The sequence below is a fragment of the Lathamus discolor genome, chromosome 17, assembly GCF_037157495.1.
Source record: "Lathamus discolor isolate bLatDis1 chromosome 17, bLatDis1.hap1, whole genome shotgun sequence".
Taxonomy (NCBI): Eukaryota; Metazoa; Chordata; class Aves; order Psittaciformes; family Psittacidae; genus Lathamus; species Lathamus discolor.
In genome coordinates this window covers 2,339,790-2,359,463 of record NC_088900.1, presented here as the reverse complement: position 1 = coordinate 2,359,463, position 19,674 = coordinate 2,339,790, and the positions used below count along the sequence as shown (strand labels likewise).

Below are 19,674 nucleotides of genomic sequence, written 5' to 3'. Positions count from 1 at the left end.
TGCTGTGACATTCTCAAGTGGAGATGTTTACGTATTCTGATCTGGCAGAGGAGGTGCAGTTCTAGACCCTATCTCTGAATGTGTGTGACAGCTGCAGAAGTTACTGCCACTTAAATCCGGGATTAGCTTGGATACAGATCTTTGGAAGTGTCTTATTGCTGCAGCGATGGTGTGAAGGGAGAGGGAATTAAACATAGGATCAGACCTGGCTTGCTGACTCCCACCTCTTACTCAGATGAGAGGGGTCTCATTCCAAGACTTGGGCTTGGAATAAAGCAAACACTCAGGAAAGGAACTAAATCTTCTGTCCGTAGTGATGAGGACTGCATGCCTGGGTTGCTCTTGGGCTTCCGGTAGGACCTGACTTAAAGACCTCCAGAGTTCTGGGTGTCCTTGCTGATAACGCTTGCATTTCATTCGATTTCCATGAGAAAATGGGTGAACTCGCTCCATGAATGCAGGCTGAAACGGTGACCACGGATTCACTTTTGAGGTCAAAGCCGAGGTTCATCCTTCCCTGAAGGGTGTCTCACAGCGGCAGAGTTCACATTGATCCTGATGGTTCATCTCATTGCTCCAGGTGCTGAAGGGTGGACAGGAAGCTCCAACAAAGCCCAAAGGCCGTCCAAAGAAAAACTCCATTCCCACCTCGGAAGAGATAGAAGCAGAAGAGAAAATGAACAGTCAGGCTCAGAGTCAGGAGCTGGAGGGATCTCAAGCCCCCAAGGAGCCTAAACTGACAGAGGAGAAGCCAGAAGTCTCTTTGGAGACAGAGGAGCCTCCAGAACATATACCAGAGCCCTCCTCAGAGGAGACTACACCATCAAGTTAAAAGGGGAAGAAAAGAGAGGAAAAGAAAAGCAAAAAGAAATATTAAAGAGAAGAACCAAAACCAAATATATATATATATGTATATATATATTTAAATATGTATGTAATTGTGTGTGTGTACATATATATATAAATATATATATATATATGTAGACCTTGTGTATAAGTCTAAAGATTGGTCACTTTGTGCCTTTGGGAATCAGCCATCATGGGCCATGGTGGGAGAAGGACCGTGCTGGGACTGTGCTGGAGGGGTCGGTGTGATAGCTTAACTTTATCCTTGCCTTTTAAAGTAGTGCAGATGAACTGAGCCCTTGGTCTGGTCTCAGATCAGGGAGAGCGAAGAAATGGGGAGCTCTGATAGCACCATTTCGTTGTGTAACCAGCACTTATTTGTGTTCGGGATGGGCCCTACTCCAAACCATTTCGGGAGGGAGCTCAGTCCCATCGCTTTGCTTTGGCCCAGTGTAAAGATCAAAGCTTCTGAAGCGAGATCCACACCGGGTTCAGCATCCAGGTTTCATCTCTCGTGGTCGGTTGGGTGCCATGTCTATGGATTTGCAGTGATCCAGGCTAAAACTTCGAATGAGAGGATGGGTTTGGATTTGAGTCAGCTCCAAAAGCTTTGGGATGCTTGGAGCTGGGATTGTTGCTTCGGGCCCACTTCTAATTCTTGTCAGGATTTTTTCTAAAGAACACTTAAATGTTTCCAGGGCTTTGGGAGAAGGATGGATTGAAGAAGTTGCTGCGGAAAGTTCACATTTGTCTAAGATGTGTGCCAAGAATAGACGTGCATCGTGTTTCATAAAGTCTTGTTAAGGGTGCATTTTGCCCAAAGGCTGCAAGAGATGTATTCAGATAACCTTTATTTTTTAATTAAAAATGAAATATCTAAATAAACCAGTTGTTGTTGTTTCTCTTTCAGTGCTAGACAGAGACTTTTTGTGGGCTAGGCTTGCCTGTTCTAACAAACCCTGGAGAAAATGGGAGTCATCAGACTTTCCGTAACACTCCTGTGTAGCAAGCGCTGGGCAGACTTCCTTGTAGCACCTTGTTGAGGTAGGTGAGGGGGGTGTTGGTAATGCCACCTTGTCACTGGGTGCAGATGGACGTGTCGGAATGAGAGCACTGGTGTTCTGGCTACGAACACCCCATTCGTGGGTCTTGGTGCTCCTGTGAAGATGATTTAGTATCCCCTTTTTTGGGGTGGTGGTGACAGTTCACACACATAGATCTCGAGTGCCTTATCCAAGGAGTGGGGAGAAGGGATTTCTTATCACCCCACAAACCCCCTGCACCCCCCAGTTTCTTGCTCAATGGGGTTTGAAAGACTTTAACCCCACCTCTGGATTAGCTCTGCTGTGGCACGTGCATCTGCATCAGGTAATACTGACATGGCAAAACTCCAGCTGACTTCAGCAGAGCCAGGGTGGGACATTGCTCCACTCGCTGTGTATTTCATGCATAGTAATCAACTTTGAAGAGGCATCTACAGATTTAAGTGCAATCTACAGGTTTACACCGAAACCTAAAACAAATGCACCGGAGTTGGGCAATGCTCGTTTGGAAGAACCTTGGGAAATCCCAGGCATTTGATACCATTTAGCTGCTTTTTACTGGCAGGGATGGAAGCGGGATAGGTTTCCCTCTTGCCTGTTGTGTTGAAGATGCAGGCTGTGAGCTACGAAATCTTTCTGCTGCCGTGAAAATGCTTCCAAATTTGTCTTTGAACCTGGCAGGATTCGGTGATAGGCACAGGGAGAGGCAAGGGTGGCTTGTCTGGGGTTCCTGTACAGGATGTTGTTGCACATTCCTTGATCTGTGGGGGTCTTTTCTCATTGTCATGTCTTTCTTTTCCTTTCCAGAGCTGTGCTTTAGTTCAACCGTATCTATTGGACTTGAAATGGCATTGAGTTGAGACGGGGCCTATGGCCTGTTTGTACAGGCATTAGATGAGATGGTCTCTGAAACCCACAGTCATCCTCTGTTGTTCTTGGATAGCAGCATCAGCACTGTTATCTCAAAGTAGAATGTTTCCACAAGTCTTAAATGCTGTAGTACTTGGTGAGGGTGAAGAGAGCAATTGCAGTGAATTAACAAACCAAATGCATCCAGAGGTGTATGTGGGAGATGTCAGCATACAGCCTTTTTATGAGCCAAAGGCTGCTCCGTACAATGGGTGATGCATGTGGGGCTTGCGTTTCCTTTTTCACAGTGGGTTTGGCTGATTCGAGGTGGTTCGATCGATTCGCAGAGCAGCAAGAAAAGTAGAAACAGGAGCAAAGGAGTTATTTTCTTGCTCTGCAATGGGCAGTGCTGGGTCTGTGCTGCCCACTGAAATGGGTAAATAAGAAAGTAGAAAACGCGAAATCCTTTTCAAGCTACGTGTGTAAGGCACCAGCAAGGCAAAGTTGGTGAGCTTCCAGCAAAGAGTAAAGCAAGTGTTACAAAACGACATTTCCCACTTCCCAGAGGAAAATAATTGTTCCTGACTCAGCCCCATTTTATGGTGGGAACAGTTCCAGGGATTTGACTCTATGTTTTCTTTCCTTAATCCCATTCTAATCGCTTATGAGTCAATCTGGGTACAAATGCAATACTCAAGCTGTCTGGGCTAGTTTTGAATGAGCCCATAAGACACTGAGGATGATTTTGTTCCTCTTCTGGATGAGTAGCAATCTTAGCATCTTCTTTTTCAACGCAGTTCTTTGGGTGCAAAATTAGCTCTTGAAATGCTGATACTTGCTCCCACTGAGTTCCTTTTGCTGACTTGCCTGATCATCTCTTGAATGTTCATGGAAAGCACTTGCAGAATGTGTCTGTTTGCATGGAAACCCATTGAATTATTTCTTGCCTAAATCTTCTCGTACTTTTTTGTTTGTCCTGGGTTATATCTGCAGCTGGAGAAAAACCATCTACAGATTCTGGTGGAATCGATCATAGTGATCCCAGCCATTGCTGGTAGGCAAATACTCCTTTTCATGGAATCACTGGCTTGAGCTGTATGGGACCGTAAAGCTCACCCAGTTCCAACCCCCTGCCATGGCAGGGACCCCTTCCACTGGAGCAGCTTGCTCCAAGCCCCTGTGTCCAACCTGGCCTTGAGCACTGCCAGGGATGGGGCAGCCACAGCTTCTCTGGGTGAGATTTCTCTTGTTCTAAGATTTTCCTCCACTGGAATTTAAAGGAATTCAGCTTTGGGCTGAGCTGAGCTAAGCAGGGCTGGAGAAAGCCTGGCTGGGTGAGTTTAGCTTTTAAAGGGGACTGTGGTGATGCAGCTCTCGTGGCTGTGAGTTGTGTTTGCTTCATGCTTCTGAGACCCAGAAAGAACATTGCAAGGCTCATCCCCATCTTTACTGAGGGAATGACAGCAAAGGGCTTTCCAAGTCCTAGTCCTGCAGGTAGCTTTACTTCTTTAAAAGGCTGTTGACTGTTCTGTCTCCCAGGCATCTCCTGTCCTAGGACTCTTTGTCACTTATCCGAGGAGCCTCATCGTGTGCCCTTGGGGTTGAACCTTGCTGATGTTCAGGGGTGTTTGGCTTCCAGTTCTGACAGCGAGGAACAAGCCCCGATGTCGAAATCCGAACTTCCCTACAGGGATTGAAAGTGCTCATATCCGGAGTTCTGGCTGGGACCCACCTTTTATTGTACCCACTGTTTAGGTAATCTCACAAAGCACTGAGCTCATCCTGCAGGATGGTTAAGTTCCCCCAGGTCCCAGCAGGGATGAATGGGCTTTGGTCTTGTTTTGCAAGAGAAAAAGGATGTGTTCGTTTAACTTCAGGCCAGTACAAAGGAATTTGGTGCTTGGGTGGGTTTTCAGTTCCATCACCTCTCTTCAGGAGTAAAATGGACAAGGACAGTGATAAGAGAATGAGTGAAACAGAGAGGAGGAGGAGGTGAGAGGAAAAGCAAAGGTGAGAAGCTTACCTGGGTCGAACTACATGGAAATGAAAACTAGGGAGAAAAATAATGTTGCAAAATCGACTTTTGGTATATCTTGACAGGTAAAGCTCTCATTCCGTAAAGAGAGATGTATCTGGGGCTTGGCTATACATGCAGGATGGTGAATGGCAGCTTTTTCTGTTTCCTTTTAGCCTGTATAAGTTAAAATGTAGCTGAGTAAAGAACAGTTGGGTTAGACTTAAGCTACAATACAGGGTTTGAGCCTGAATCTGTGTCTTGACGAAGGCAGAAGTTTAGTGAAGCCTAGATCCTGTGGAATCTTAGATGCTGGGCATGAGCATCCTGTAAGGGTGCTCCTCTTTCTTCCCTAGGTTTTGCTGTAAAACAAAGATGAGGGATCGTAGGGGCTTAAATCTTTGCAGCACAGTACTTTTCCTGTTTTAAAGAGAGTGGCACGTTGCAAGCATAGGAGTTGTAATTCAAATCTCTAAGCTTTCAGACTTTGAAGTTCTGGAGTTAAAGTTCATGAGGGAGCGTAGGGATTTGAGCCCTAAAATCCATATCCCTGTCAGAAATAGATCTGTTTTTTCCCCTCATAGCCAGGTAAGCTGTGATTTCTAGGCTTTCCCCCTCAATTCTAGTCTCTTCTCATATTGTTAATCTCCTCAAACCTACTGTCCCAGCCCAATGGAATCATTCCACCTTAGCACAGCAGTCACTGCTAGGAAGGAAGCTGCTTATCGCTCCCAGGATCCATAGATGCCAAAAGGGAGAGATGTACTGCTAGGAGGTTGCCAATGGAGAGTGTTAACCCCTCCAGGCTGTTCTGACGTGTCAGCTAATGGCTGGAAACACCAAAGCTCTTGTTTCATCAGACAATTGAGAGTAATAGAGAGGTTCCTGAAATCATCCTGGTCCTGGAGCTTCCTGCAGGCAGCTGCGAGGAAGGTTCCTTCCCCCTTGTAGAGCATGCTAGGGCCCAGCAAAAGCAGGGGAAGCAATGGGAACACTTGGGCTTCTAGTGTTTGCATAGAACCAAAGGAACTAAATCCTTGGAGGTAAAACAACCATTCCAGGCCTTTTATGCTTCCCATACAAGGGCCATTAATGTCTTTCCCTTAGCTTAAACTTCCCTGTTCTCACCACACACAAAGCCCAGCATAGAATCCCAGCCTGGTTTGTGTTGGAAGGGCCCTTAAAGCTCATCCAGCTCCAACCCCTGCCACGGGCAGGGACCCCTTCCATAGAGCAGCTTGCTCCAAGCCCCTGTGTCCAACCTGGCCTTGGAACACTGCAAGGGATGGCACAGCCACAGCTTCTCTGGGCACCCTGCATCTTCTCTGGGTAACCTGCAACCTCTGGGCAACCAAGCCAAGACCTCCTCCTATGTCAAGGTGAGTCTGGAGGATGCTGGGGGTTAATTATTCTGTCATTGGTTATAACAGCATCATACCATTAATTCCTGTGTAGATGCTCAGAAGCGATGGGCTCCAAACTTGCCTTCCCTCAGTTTGCAGTAGGGACCGCAGGCTCTTTTCTTCTAAGGAGCAGACTTACACAAATAAGGCTCCTAGTGCCCTCCCCTGAGCAGCAGGGCACTGAACGACATGGCTGAGAAAGGGTTTCCAGATTGCAACAGGGAAAGGGTAGCAAGCACTTCAATGCTAAAGCAAAACCTTTCTTATACCAGAGCTGTGGTACCCCGCTCTGATGCTGTGCCTCTAGCGAGGTAGGGTGGGGTTGACTGGTGTGCATCTGTGGACAAGAGATGCTGCAAGGTGCTGGGGATGCTCTTGCAGCCAGAGAATTAAGGTTAAAGCAGGTCTGAGAGCTGCTTCAAGTCAGGCAGGTTCTGGTATTGATGGAAGAAGCAAAGGGCTGGGAGAAAGATGTCAGCAGCATCCTTCTCCTATCACAGCTTGGGTGGCTGTTGCAGCAGCGTCAGCTCATCATTATGATGTTATAGTAGGAGTAATGGGGGAAAAGAGGTGTAAAGTGTCATGGAAACAGCAGGGCATCTTCCTTGACACTGCTGGATACAGATATTTGTGGCTCTCGACTACCTTTTAGCAAGGTGGAAGATGATTTTTAAGTCCAAATCACACAGCTGCTCTCAGTGGAGCTTTCCTAGTGGGAATATGGACTCTGCAAGACATCTCACAGCTAAATAAGAAGCTGAAGAGCTGAAAAGTGGTGGATTAAAACCAATAAATCCCCATGTCACAGGGTTCCTGCTCCCAGCTGATGGCACCAGCTCAGTGAGAAGAGACTTCTCCTCCATCATCCCTCCCTGTCCTCAGCGCGTATCGCGTATGTGCACATACCAGCCTGGGTGCTCTGGGCATCCAAGCTCCTTCCAGGAGAGGTGTGAATTGCCCTCTTTATGGAATCTTGGCTTGCCTCTAATTCCAGCTCCTTTTACAAACCTTTCTACCTCTGCCCCTTCCCAGTCAGCTTTGCTCCTGCAAGGAATCGCATCTTCCAGGATTCCCAGAGCTAGGATCCACCCGTGCTGCCATGCCTTAAGCAGTAGTGCGTGGGTCTGCTCCCAGACTACAGGCTGTTGGATGGGTATGGGATGATCCATGTGGCAACGTGGCTTCAGTTAGAGGGGCCTGATCCCTTGGAAAGGAGCAAATAGCTGGAGTTTAGGCCACCTAAGCAGGGAGCCTGCTTTTCCAAGCTGGGATTTGCACATAGGAACTTTTCCATGATGAAAATGAAGTGCAGCTAATCCATAACGTCATCTGCTGCTCCACACGGAGCTGTGTCTATTATTTGGGTGGGGAACATGACTCAGAGAACTGATTTCCTTTCGTGTCCATGCTACTCATTACTGCAAATACAATGGGGTATTTTTCCCCCTCTGTGTTTCATTTGGTGTTATTTAGGATAATGATGCTGAGGAGGTGTCTGATAATGGGATTAGGAGCCCAGACTGGCAGTTCCGTGCCTTATTCTCCATGTGCCTGAGTGAATATTTACCCCTGAGGTCATAATTAGATGCGTTTGTGCAGTGAAAATTCACCCATCGTGAGCAGCGAGATGAAGATGTCAAAGAGCAGAGGATGGTCCAACGTTTGTTCTCACCTCTTGCCAGGAGAAATGGGATAACTCCTTTGGGAAGCATCAGTCAGATGTTTCCCTGATAACTCCGAGGTTGGTTTTCCCCTTCCTCTCTCCTCATGCCGTGTTGTCCAACAGGGATAAGCAGAAGCCCATGAACTTGATCCTCCCCTTCGTGGAAGCTGTGGAGCAGTGGACCCCTTCCTGAGGCATGCTCAGCTCCCTGGCTCCCAGCCCTGGTCTGGATTAGGCCAATCATGTTGACCTTTTGGACACAGTACAGAGCCCATCTGCTCCAGCAGCAGATCTATCTATATGTATGTATGTATGTATCTATCTATCTATCTCTTTCTATCTATATCTATCTTCTCTATATCTATCTATATCTATCTCTATCTCTATCTATCTCTATACCTGTCTATCTATATCTATCTATCTATCTATCCATATCCATCCCATTTCACTGTTTCTGGGGGGTTTCCTTGGTTTATTTTCTTTTTACTAGCATTGTCCACTGCCTCAAGCAGCTCTTCTCCTTCTCTGCTGCTTCTCTCACTGGGTATTTATAGCCAGGGATCATATCTCCATGCAGCCCTCATCCTGCCAGGCTTGTCTCATGAGATAAACTCCTTCCCCCATCACTCTGGTGTCCTTCTGCTGCTCCTGTTCCAGGCTGAATTTCTCTCTCTTGAGCACAGGGGATGAGGCCTAGCACCGTTGAGCAGAGAAGGTCTCACAGCAGTGCTGTTTCCAGCACAAACTCCTTGTCTGGCTCATTTTGGAGTACGCGACTGCATCGTTTTTAAGCTGGGTGACCTGATTTCGGTAGCCACGAACCTTGTTTAAGGGGTCACTGATTACCATGCTCCCAGTTTGCTCCTCCCTGTCTCATTCCTCTGCTCCACTCCTCCATCTCCTGGGTTTCCTGCAGTTTGTGGGGTCCTGTTTGGCAATGGCAATCTGAGTCAGCTTTCTGCCATCAGCACACTTCCAGGGCTCAACTCGGCTTTTCTGCCCAGGATTTTCGTTCAAGACTTGCACAGAATGAGTCTGAATCCTCACCAACTCTGTTATTAAACTCCCTCGAGCCCGCTTGTGTCCCTCTGAACACGTTCTCCTGTGGTCTCTGGCCACCTCGAATGCAAAACCCCACTTTTGCCAGGGAAGTTGTTAATTCCCGATACAGGATGATACAGTCCGTACCAGTGACCGGTGCTCTGCATTTCCTTGGGCTAGGAACCCCATTACCTCATTGAAGAGAGTGACTAGGCAGAGCGAACTTCCTTCCACATTATCCCATTTCCCTGTATCTCCTTTCTCCCCCAAGTTGCTTTTTCCCCCTAAGCCATAAATCAATCTGCTTGTTCCACATCTTCTTCCCAGTTCTTAGATACATGGGACATTCCTTCAGTGCCACCTTCAGCCAGATTCATTAAAATCAGTTCATTTCAATCAATTAAAATCTGTGATTGATTCATTAAAATCAGTCTCTTTGATGGGATTTTGTCTGATTTGATTACAATCAGTATTTTGCTCTGGCAGTTTGTGCTTCTGAGACTTGTTTTTTACCAGCTTGTCATGGTTCCAGCATTCCTGCCCTGATTTCCCTTCCCAACCTGACTCTTGCTTTCAGCAACTGGAGTATTTGAGTTCATGTTTTCCTATATGGAATCATAAAATGGGTGATAAATGCAGGTTTTGCTTTCCGTGAGAGTGGAGATGCCCTTTGACTAACTCAGGAGGTCGCAGTGGAAGTGGATAACTAGACACGGAGGTGGATCCGCACTACCCACAGTGAATTCATCCGACCAAAGGCTGAGCTCCCACATACCGCCCAAGTGCGTTTCCTTCTGAGAATCCAAAGGTCAGCCAAGCAGGGTTGGGAAATGGGAGCAATCCTGCACAGCACCATTTCGACCGGTTATAATGGCAGCATCCTTTCAGACCTGCCAGTGCCGCTGCTGCTTCTGTGGGGTTCTCTTTGCCGTTGTTAATCTTCATTATCCTCATCCCCTCTGTTTGCTTTCGTTGCGGATTTATTAGGTGCACAGCTAAGGGCTGTTTAGCTTTGCACGACTGTCATCGCCAGCACGTTATGAATGGGATCATTCACTGACAGACTATTTAAACACTGGAAGTGGAGGAAAATTTACTGCTCCAGGTCAGTGAGGAAGCCAAGATCAACTGAAACTCGGCCGCGTTTCTCCTTCCATGTAGGAATGTGACGAAGGTGCTCGGAGGTTCCTTTTATGTATCTTCATCCCTAATTTATCCCCTCGCGTCAAACTGAATGTCACTTGGGTTTGCAGTGGTATTTTACCTAAAATAAAGCCTTTCTTTCTGACAGCTTGCAAGAGCCTGAAGAGCTAAAAATGTGGCTGAACAGGCAGTCACACACCTGCTGATTAAGGCTATGAATAAGCTGTGACCAGTCATGCAGCCCCTGACAGCACAGCCAGGCAGGGGGATGCTTTAAGGGAAAAAGGGAGGAGAGTCCCGTGGATCAGATAGAATCCTGGTTATGGGACCTGGGAACGGTTCTGACTTTATTCCCATGAGGACCTTGGAAAAGGCCTTGCCAGCTTTTAATATTCCTGCTTCATACCTGGCAAAGTGGCACAGCACTTGTTGTGCTGGATTCATAGACCCATAGACTGGTTTGGGTTGGAAGGGACCTTAAAGCTCATCCTTAAAGCCACGAGCAGGGACACTTTCCACTAGAGCAGGTTGCTCCAAGCCCCTGAGTCCAACCTGGCCTTGAACACTGCCAGGGATGGGGCAACCACAGCTTCTCTGAGCAACCTCTATGATGCTCTTAGTGCTGCAGTGATTTAATGACCATGATCTCAAAGCTTTAGAATTACTGCAGGGGCAAGAGAAAGGAAAGCCTCTTGTAGCCTCTTTAGGCACTGGAGCCGCTCTAAGGTTTCCCCTTCAGGACCCTTCTCTTCTCCAGGCTGGCTCCATGGAGTTAAAAGCATTTTAGGCCAGAATTCAAAGCTGGATCTTTCCTTTGGTCACTTCTCACACTCATGTAACTTGGTGACATCTTCTACAGGGCAGGCCATAGAGCCAGTGAGGTTCTCGTAAGTGGCCATCTCCTCTCTCCTTCAGGTGAAGGGAGCAAGGGAACTGCTGTAGGAAACTGCTTTCTCCATTTTAAATGCTCTTCTTGAAAGGGAATTGTCTCCCTTTTCATTTGTTTAGTGTTGATAGTTGCAGTTTCTTAGTCTTAGATGTACCCTCCAATCAAGGTTGTTTGCCCACGTATGTTCAATCACGTCCTTGACATCCCGGTCTTTCATAGCTGTCTTTAGTTACTCAGGAGCATGTAAGTCTATATTATGACATGGATGTGTGTGTGACTATAGATGTGCAGGACTGGCCGAGCTCCAGGAAGGCAGCCGGTGGGGACTGCTGGGTGTTGAGTGAGGGACGTAGGTGGCCTCAGGTTTCTTGTCTCCGATGCTCTGACCCTGTGAATTCCACTGTTGTTTTCCCAAGTGAAAGTTTTCCCTTCACCTGATCCTGGGATATGACCGGGCTTCCAGCCCATTAAACACGGGGGATCGAGTTGTGGTGTAAAGTTGACCAAAATGACCATTTCATCTCTTTTTCTCCAGCAGCTCCGTGCTCTCGTGCAAGGCTTCTTGCCTAATCCACTCGGATTCAGAGTTAATCCTCGTGCACTTGGTATATTTGCGTGGAGCTATTTGAGAGATTTAAATGGACACCACTAACCCCCATGGGGTCTCATTTCTTAACATACCTTCGAAACTTAAGCTGAGGGAGGAAGATGAGACACAAAGGCTTCTTTTCTGTAGCAATCAGCTTTAATTTGACTCTCCTTACAGGTTGCAATGAAGAAAACAAGAACTCCATGGCCATGCTTTTAAATGCTTTCACAGCATTAGTTGATGGAAAGCTTCTAAGCGAGGGGAAGTAGCCCTTTTACAGATACGGAAGGCACAAAGCACAGTTCTCAAAAGCACAAAGGCAAGCATGGCAAGAGAGCAAACCCCAAGGGACCCTGCCTGATGGCAAGAAGAGCATGGTCCGGAGTTCAGCTGCTCGTAAGAAATGCCTTGTAATTCCTTAGAAAAGCTTTGTCTTGTTGTAAATCTTAACCGAGTTTCTCATAAATGCTGTCTACTTTGGAGTCCAAGCCACTTCAGGTCTCTTACGTTCTGTTTGCTGCAATGGAACTCCCATATCCCGGTTGCAATATTCGTTCCTGTTCTGAAGCCAGTGCTCTCTGGCAGTGTTCAAGGCCAGGTTGGACCCTCTTGGTTGACGTGGTCTAATGTGAGGCATCCCTACCCATGGCAGAGGGTTGGAACTGGGTGATCTTAAGGTCCTTTCCAACCCAAACCATTCCATGATTCTATGAACTTCACCTGGATTTAATAGGAATGCTGCATGCTTCCTCAGTGGGAGTCGCTGTGATTTACACTCTTCTGCTGGCTCTTCCTCCATCATTCTCCTCCAGTATTGCTTGGTAGTTGCATTGCTTTATCAAGTCCTTGTTGCTTTAATGGTATGCAAAAAATGAGGCCTTTCAGGAGTGACAGTAAAGAGGTGAGGAAACAAACCTCACCTTTACTTTCTTACTCTCATTGTGAGAATCCACCAGCCAACATTGCTCAAAACACTTCTCCCTTTGGGTGGGCTTCACCTCTTTGACCATCTAAAAGCTTGCTGTTTAGGCTGAGCTGACCCTCCCCTTCCATGTATGGCCACTGCAGGGGAAGAGATCTCCTTACTTTATATTTTTGCTGCCTAAATAACATCTGAAGCCACCAGACCTTGATTGGCATAGAAATTAATGATCCCCTGCTACCGTTAGCAAAAGCAGATGTGTTAGAGTTTGACTACTTTGTTCTTAGCTGAACACTGCCTGTAGCACAGAGTAGATGTGGCGAATACAGAGTAACATAGGTGGCTAAGCAGTAGACTTGGATTTGTCCAGCCTCTGTGGTGGACAAGGGGTCGGAGGGAAATACAAGGAGCAGTAGCAGACAGATGCAGAGCAATCTTTCTTCCACAAGGGCCCTTTTCCTAACCTCTAACAGCTGGCTTAACCCTGGTACATGACATTGTATCCGCCTTCCAACTGCGGCTTACTCCTGGCTCTAATGACCCTAGGTATCATTATCCACACAAATTACACTCTGGCTCTTGGGTTTCAGAAGCATCGTGTGGCAGCGAGTCCCGCAGCCTCATTAAGCTATCGACTGAGCTCTTCCTCCTCACTTCTGTGCCAATCTCCTTCGTGTTCATCAAGGATGGGTGCCTTGCTATGCCCTGTGCAACCCCTCATGTGGCTTTGGGTTCACTGACCTGCCTCACCCGGCGTTGGTGCCCTTCTGGGGTCTGTAGGTGAGAGCAGAATGGGGCCCATCATCTTGGTAATTGCTGGTGATTATAACTCACAAAGTCCTATTTTTATCCAGCTTTTTTGTATTTCCCAGGAGCTGTGGGCATAAGAACAGATGCCACATTAAAAATAGGTGATCTTGCTAACCAGGCTGTGAGTAGCTGTGTTCTGTTCAGCCTTGGCTTTTTAACTTGGGGAAAGAGCAGAGACATATCTGCACTTGCTGAACGGAGTAATAATAACCCGCTGTTACGGTTATTCCATTTGGAATACAAATAATGTGGAAACATTCCCCCATGCTCAAGGCACAATGCTTTTGAATGGAGACAGCATTAACGTGGCTGAGGCTGTAGGAAACCTTCTATTCATAGGGCTCAGCTCCTGGCTGTGCCAAGTCCCTTTCCTTGCATGTAGTTCTGTTGTCAATGAGTTCATTAGCTCTTGGTGCAGAGGCAGAAGCAAAAGAGCCTTAATTGCAGCTTCTGGAAAACGATACCTTTTGGGGGAGGTTTGAGTTTTAATTAAGATCATACTTTAAGGTTTTTGCATCAAAATATGAGATGGATGTTGGAATGACACACGGCTCAATTTTAAGTCTACTGGATTTTCCCTAATGGACAGGATGGAGGATGGAGACGGTGGGAGAGATGCTTTATCAGCAAAGCTAATTGAGCGTGGAGCAGTGTGCCCGGGTTATGGTGGGTTTTCCATTACTGGAAATAGCGATATCCAGGGAAAATTTCTCTTCTTAAGAAACTTCCTCTAATTAGACTTAATTCTGTGCTATAAGAGAGATGAAAACAGGGGATCACACTGGTCCCCCCTCGCCGTGTCCGGTGCTGTCAGCATCACCATGACTCTGTGGAGCCAGGACTGAACCAGCTCTTGGGAGCTGAATGGATGCTCTCTGCTGTGTCTGTGGGTCAGTTGTGGGGGGCACCTCAATCGCTGTTCCATGCAGAAGGGCAGTGCCTGGAATTGCTGCAATGCAGTTAGGCTTAATCCCGCCTTGGCACCGCACGCTCCCTCGGCGTGCCTTGCCTGGCAATGCTGCTTTATAAATAGAGGGAGCAGAATGCAGAAATCACAGCGAGGAGCATTCAGGGCCCGGGACGTGGTGTCACTGTACACGAATCTATAGGGCACGTGGAATGGGTGGCACTGAGCTGCAAGCTCTGCCTTGCCAGAAGCCCAGCATTGGGATTTCTCCTCTCAGCTTCAGCCTCCCATTGTGGTCAGCAGGCAAACAGGCTTTGGGGAAGCAGATGGATGACAGGAGGAGAAGAGGGGAGGGACAGACACCTATAGGTAGGGTAGGCTGGAATGACAGCAAATGGGGAGGAGAGGACATCTGTTATTGCATAAGTTTCTATATCTCACCCAGTCTATTTATACAGATGTTTCCTGAAAAGAGCACATTCCTCATTCCTTGCAACACCCAGTTTCCAGCATTCCCAGCTTCCAAGGCCTGGAGCTGGCAACTAAAACACCAAAGGCTTTTTGAGGTTTCTTCAAGCAAACAGTATCTAAGTGTAAGCCTCTTCTTTCCAGTGCAAAGGTATCGCTGTGGGATGAACTGCCGGGATGCTGCACCCCAGGCACCACCTCCTGCTCTCCCCTATACACAGTGTTATCCATGCAACACGTCCTGTCTGCTGGCTGAGCATGGCAAAGCATAGTAGAGTATAAAATGCTTCAGGAACTTGCATAAATAGCTGAAGGGAATTTCTTTCTGGGTTTCTTTCTGTTGTTTCCTGCTCTTTCTGTGCTCAAGAAGGTGGTCGTATGCATTCTGTTGAGGCGGGAGAGGAGAAGGCTCCTCATTCCTTTCACCTGTTGCAGTAGCTTGGAATTCTTGCTTAGCTAAAATTACTGGCTTGAAGTGCAGCACGGTGCAATGCTATACAGAAACCTAGAGACGTAGTGGAGTTGTATTTTCAGCTGACATAAATCAGTGCGGAGCCATTTATACCCTCCGAGCATCTGGCTGGGGATTAGCTATTTCATCTTCTGTCCTCCCTGCCAGAGCCTCATCCCATGGGCAAGGAATAGCACTGACCCTAAGGAGTTAGCAAGAAAAGTCAGGGTTGTGCACACCAGCTCCCAGTGTCTGCTCTTCATGCCACATCCATGGGATGTTCTTTACCTCCCTGTTTTGGAGAGGGAGGAGGAGAAGCATGTGCCCAAGTGATGGAGGCAGCGATGCCAAGTGTTTCCCAAGTTTTGGCTATGGGGTTGGGATGAGCAATGTCATATGGGGAACATAACCTGCAAGAAAAGGGCAGCGCTGGGGAGCAACGGGAGCTTTAATTGCAGATCAATGCTGGAAAAGCCACAAGAATCCTGAGCCCATGCATTACATTGTTATACATGGGGTTTGGAGAAGGGAAAGAAGAGCCTTGCCTCCGTGAAGCCTGGCCTTGGCAGGGGAAGCTGTTCCCACTATTATCCATTGAGGCAGACAAAGGGTGAAGAAAAAGGGAAGAGAAGGCAGAAACCACATATAAACAGTAATTAATGCTCTCCAGGCTGCTGCTCCTTGGTCATGTTAAACCTCTAATCCCAGGGATTTAAGGATGTGGCTTTCTATTGGTCTCCAGATAAGAAGTGTGGAAAGGGAGTGCTGCATGGAAGCCTTTGCATCCAACTCCTCACCCACTGGCAAGCCAGGCACCCTTCCTGTGCATCCCACATCCCGCAGGAAAACCGATCCTGTTGGGTACTGCTCTCAGGGTGCCTGGGATGTGTCCCTGCCATGGGGCTTCGGTGGCTGCTGGAATGGATTCCTTCTCCAGCGATTACTGCTGCTCCTTGGCAAGGGGAAATGCTCCCTTACTTGAACTCTCCAGGTTAAGCCACATCATTCCTGAGCGTCATTCATCCTTAAAGGTGCTGTCAAGAAGATGACACAAGAATTTGTTAAGAAACTGATGTTTCCCCTCATCCCCTGCTCTCCCTTAGGGCTCGCAGGCACCCTGGCTAAGGAGACAGTAATGAAAGGGAAGGAATTAAATTGCATTGCAGCAGCCAACACAAGGGGCTGGCTCCAGCCTGTACCTGGGCTCTGTGTCCTGCAGGGGCAAACCAAGCTCTGGACCCTTTTTCTGGCTGTATCAAGGAGTTTAACTCCAATCATCATCATTTCTGGGCCCGCAGTGGTCTGTGCTGTTAATTCCAAGCGAGCTGATCTAACTCCGTTCTGCAGATGAGCGCCTGAGCATCGTTTCCCAACCTGACTCACTCTTTCAAGCAACAGATAATATCAAGATGCTATCAGGCTTTGAGAAATAGAAACCGGCGTGTTTTCGTGGCTGTTTTGGAAAGGGTAATATGCAGGAATTGCTCATCCCACCAACAAGTAGGAGCGAGCCCAGCTCAGGAGGGGTCTCCTCTTTCAGAAGCTGTGCAAAGCCATTCGTTTTCTCTGGCGAATAATGATAGTTTAGGGTTAAGATTTATGGCACGGCTGTTAGTGTCTTGATGGTAGATATGCAGGGCTCTTTAGCTGTTGCCGAAGGTGGAGATCCATAAAGATGATGGAAGAGTCTCTTCCCAGACAGCACAAAAGGTCGTTTGCTTTTTAATCCAAGAGCTGGTGATGCTCCTGCTCCATTTGTGAGTTCTCCTCTCACAAATGCATCTTTTCCCACTGGGAAAACACAGGGAGGCAAAAGCAAAATCCCAATGTGTTTATTGCTGCTATTTCAGTGCAAGATAATTATAGCAGTAATAGTAGTAGTAGTAATGGTGATGATGATGGTGATAACAATGGTGTGCCAGTTGCTGGTGCTGCACAGCAAACCAAGTCCTCTGTCAAAACATGGTTTGGGTTGACTTTTTACCACCTTTTTCAGTCCTGCATACCCAGACCCTTCTCCTGCATCCCTCACCTCCGCGCTGGCAATGCCCATCTCCAACTGCTCAAGAGCAGGGACAATGGTGACAAACAGCAAAGGTGGCAAAAGCCCTGCTAAAGGCTTTTGGTTTGGAAAGAAGTGGGTGCTGTCTGTGGCTTTCCATGAAATACTTGGAATTGCTTCATGGATAGGCAAGAGAGAGCAAATTGGGCTGGTTCCTTTTTACCTTTCCCACACGTGTTGGGTGTGATGTTGATTTAGCTGGGGAGAAACCACATCAGCCTGGGAGGACTGGAAAACCCAATAGCAACCCCTGGTGAGGCCCTTTCTTATTCCAGGTTCTGGCCCCAGTGCTCCAAGTCTCATTCTAGAGCAACCCTCAAAGAAAAAGGGAAAAAATATGCACTTAACGGAGGAAAAAGTGGGATGAGGAAAACCTCATTTTCCATCAGATCCATGAGCAGTTAATTTGAGCTTCTGCAGAATATAATACGTATGTAATGTATAATCCATAGACCTTCATGCGCAGTGCCTGTGTCAGAAGACGGCACTGACTATTGTACCAGCAAGTGATGGACCATTGCAGGCTTCTTGTCCTGAGGGACAAGAGTCTCCAAGGGCAAAGTAGGAGAATATGGGGGTAAAGCAAGGAAAAATGACCCAGGCAAAGGAAGGGTCTAAGACATGGGTTTAACTTGGGTGACTGAAGCACTTGTGCAAGAGGAGGTGACAGCTCTTTGCTGTGTGCGTGGTCACTGAGTGGACAAGGAACAAGGTGATAGCACTAGTAGCCCATTGTACATCCTTCGTGATCACGGCCCTCCAACCAGGAGCGGGATGGGAAGAAGCTCCCATCTCAACACTTACCTCTCTGATTTGATGGACGTTCATTTTCCCACCAGCCTTTCGGGATAACGACAGTGTTCTGTCTTCCCAAGCCTGCATACCAAACCTCTGCTCATCAGAGGCCAGGAGAGCCAGGAAGAGCTTTGCTCTCCCTGAGGCATGGAAAGCCTGAGTGGAGCGCTAGCCCTGCCCGTTCCTGGATGCTTTCTGATAAGGATGTTTTAATAACAGATCTGCCACTCAGATATTTCCGAATCGTGGAAGAAGAAAGGGATGAAAAGGAACAATCGGACCCCAGAGCCCAAAGGGGTGATGTGAAACCCCCCCACACAACCCAACCACAGAGTGGTTGGGAGACCCTGACCTTAACGCTAAGCCTCAGAATTCCTCTGGGAATTATGTTCTTGTCCAAAATCCAGAGGGGTCCGTGATTCATAGCCCAATCCTGCCCTGCAACAGCAGTGCAGAGGAGAGGAGGTGTATTCAGGTCTTCCATTGCCAGGCTGGAGCTGGGAATGGAGCAGTGGGAGGAGAGCCAGGAAGGAGTGAAGCATCTCGAGACGAGGCTGAACATGGGCAGTGCTCCCACCAAGATGAGGCCTTCACCAGCTCCTGTGATTGTCTGGGGGTTTTTGCTTGCTGTAGGTCAAGGATAGGTGGTGCTTGTCCAAAAAACGGGAATCATGGGATCTCCTGAGAGCCGCTGCTCCCGGGAGAGGTGGAGGTGGAAAGAAATCAGGACACTTCCACCTCTTGCAGGAGGTGGGAGAAGTGCCTTGTACAAGCGAAGAAGGAGGCGACCTTTATTGTATTCACCATCCCAAAGCTGATCTCGTCATGCATGGGGATGAGTCAGGGGTTCCTGCAGTCGTGTGGGTGCCCGTGTAAAAGTCTCCTCTGAGTAAGGAGAGCGGGGTTTGGCGAGTGGGTGCTCGGTGCTTTCTCCTCTCCTCCCACAAGGAGACGGTGTCGCTTGGGAAGGTGATGGAGTGAATCATTTCTCCTGTTAATGGCAGCTCTGGCTGAGCTCAGTTATTGCTCACGAGGCTTTTAACACGGCCCCTCTCTTTGCAAAGGGGTTTGCAGGTTGGGAATGGGGGCTTTTAGTCACCTTCCCTCTCAACCACGAGCTGAGGTTAGTTCAGTGATGGCTGGAGAGAGATATAAACCCAGAGCGGGGTAATTAATCAGAACTCAGGGCTCTGCAGGGCCTCGGGCTCATTTCGCTGTCTCTTGACAATGCGCCTCTTATCCTCTGGAACACAACCTTGGGTGGAGCTTCCCTTTTCACCCCTTTCATTGTTCATCTGGGACTGGGAATGAAACACATTGACTGAAGTGATGTTCCTCACATCAGCAACTGGATCCTGGGAGGATGCCCCGGGGCGGTTTTCCACCAGGTGGGAAGAGGGATGTGTCTTGCTGCTGCGCTGACCCCTGCTAAGGCAAGCACATGCTTGAGTCCCTTATTGTTTGTATTTGGGTAGTTCAGCGCAATAAATCACGCTCCTCTTTCCCAGGCTCCCCCATGCAGCAGCCCAGACACTTCCCTGTCCTCTTTTCAAGCACCACACTGATCTCTCCATCACCCTGCACTGCCCAGGGACTCATTCTACCTGTTGATAGTCATGGGCAGGGGAAGGTTGCACCTCCCCTTTTCCAAGGGGAAATGACTTGTTCCTTGAGGAGAACACGGGCTCTACTCAGCTTCTTGAAAAACAATTGAGAAATGGAAACATTAATTTATTCCTTGCCAAAAAAAAAAAAAAAAAATCAATGTATTGGGTTAAA

At 47.8% G+C, this 19,674-nt stretch overlaps 1 protein-coding gene across 1 annotated transcript in view; it reads left to right on the top strand.

The window, feature by feature from the left end:
* The window catches only part of BARX2 (BARX homeobox 2), a 32,241-nt gene extending 30,559 nt beyond the window's left edge, over nucleotides 1–1,682 (top strand). The window contains exon 4 of the mRNA XM_065697270.1: nucleotides 581–1,682. Coding sequence (XP_065553342.1) covers nucleotides 581–832 — 252 coding nt within the window. The 3' untranslated portion in view covers nucleotides 833–1,682. The remainder of the gene's footprint in view (nucleotides 1–580) is intronic.
* Nucleotides 1,683–19,674: the final 17,992 nt, after the last annotated feature.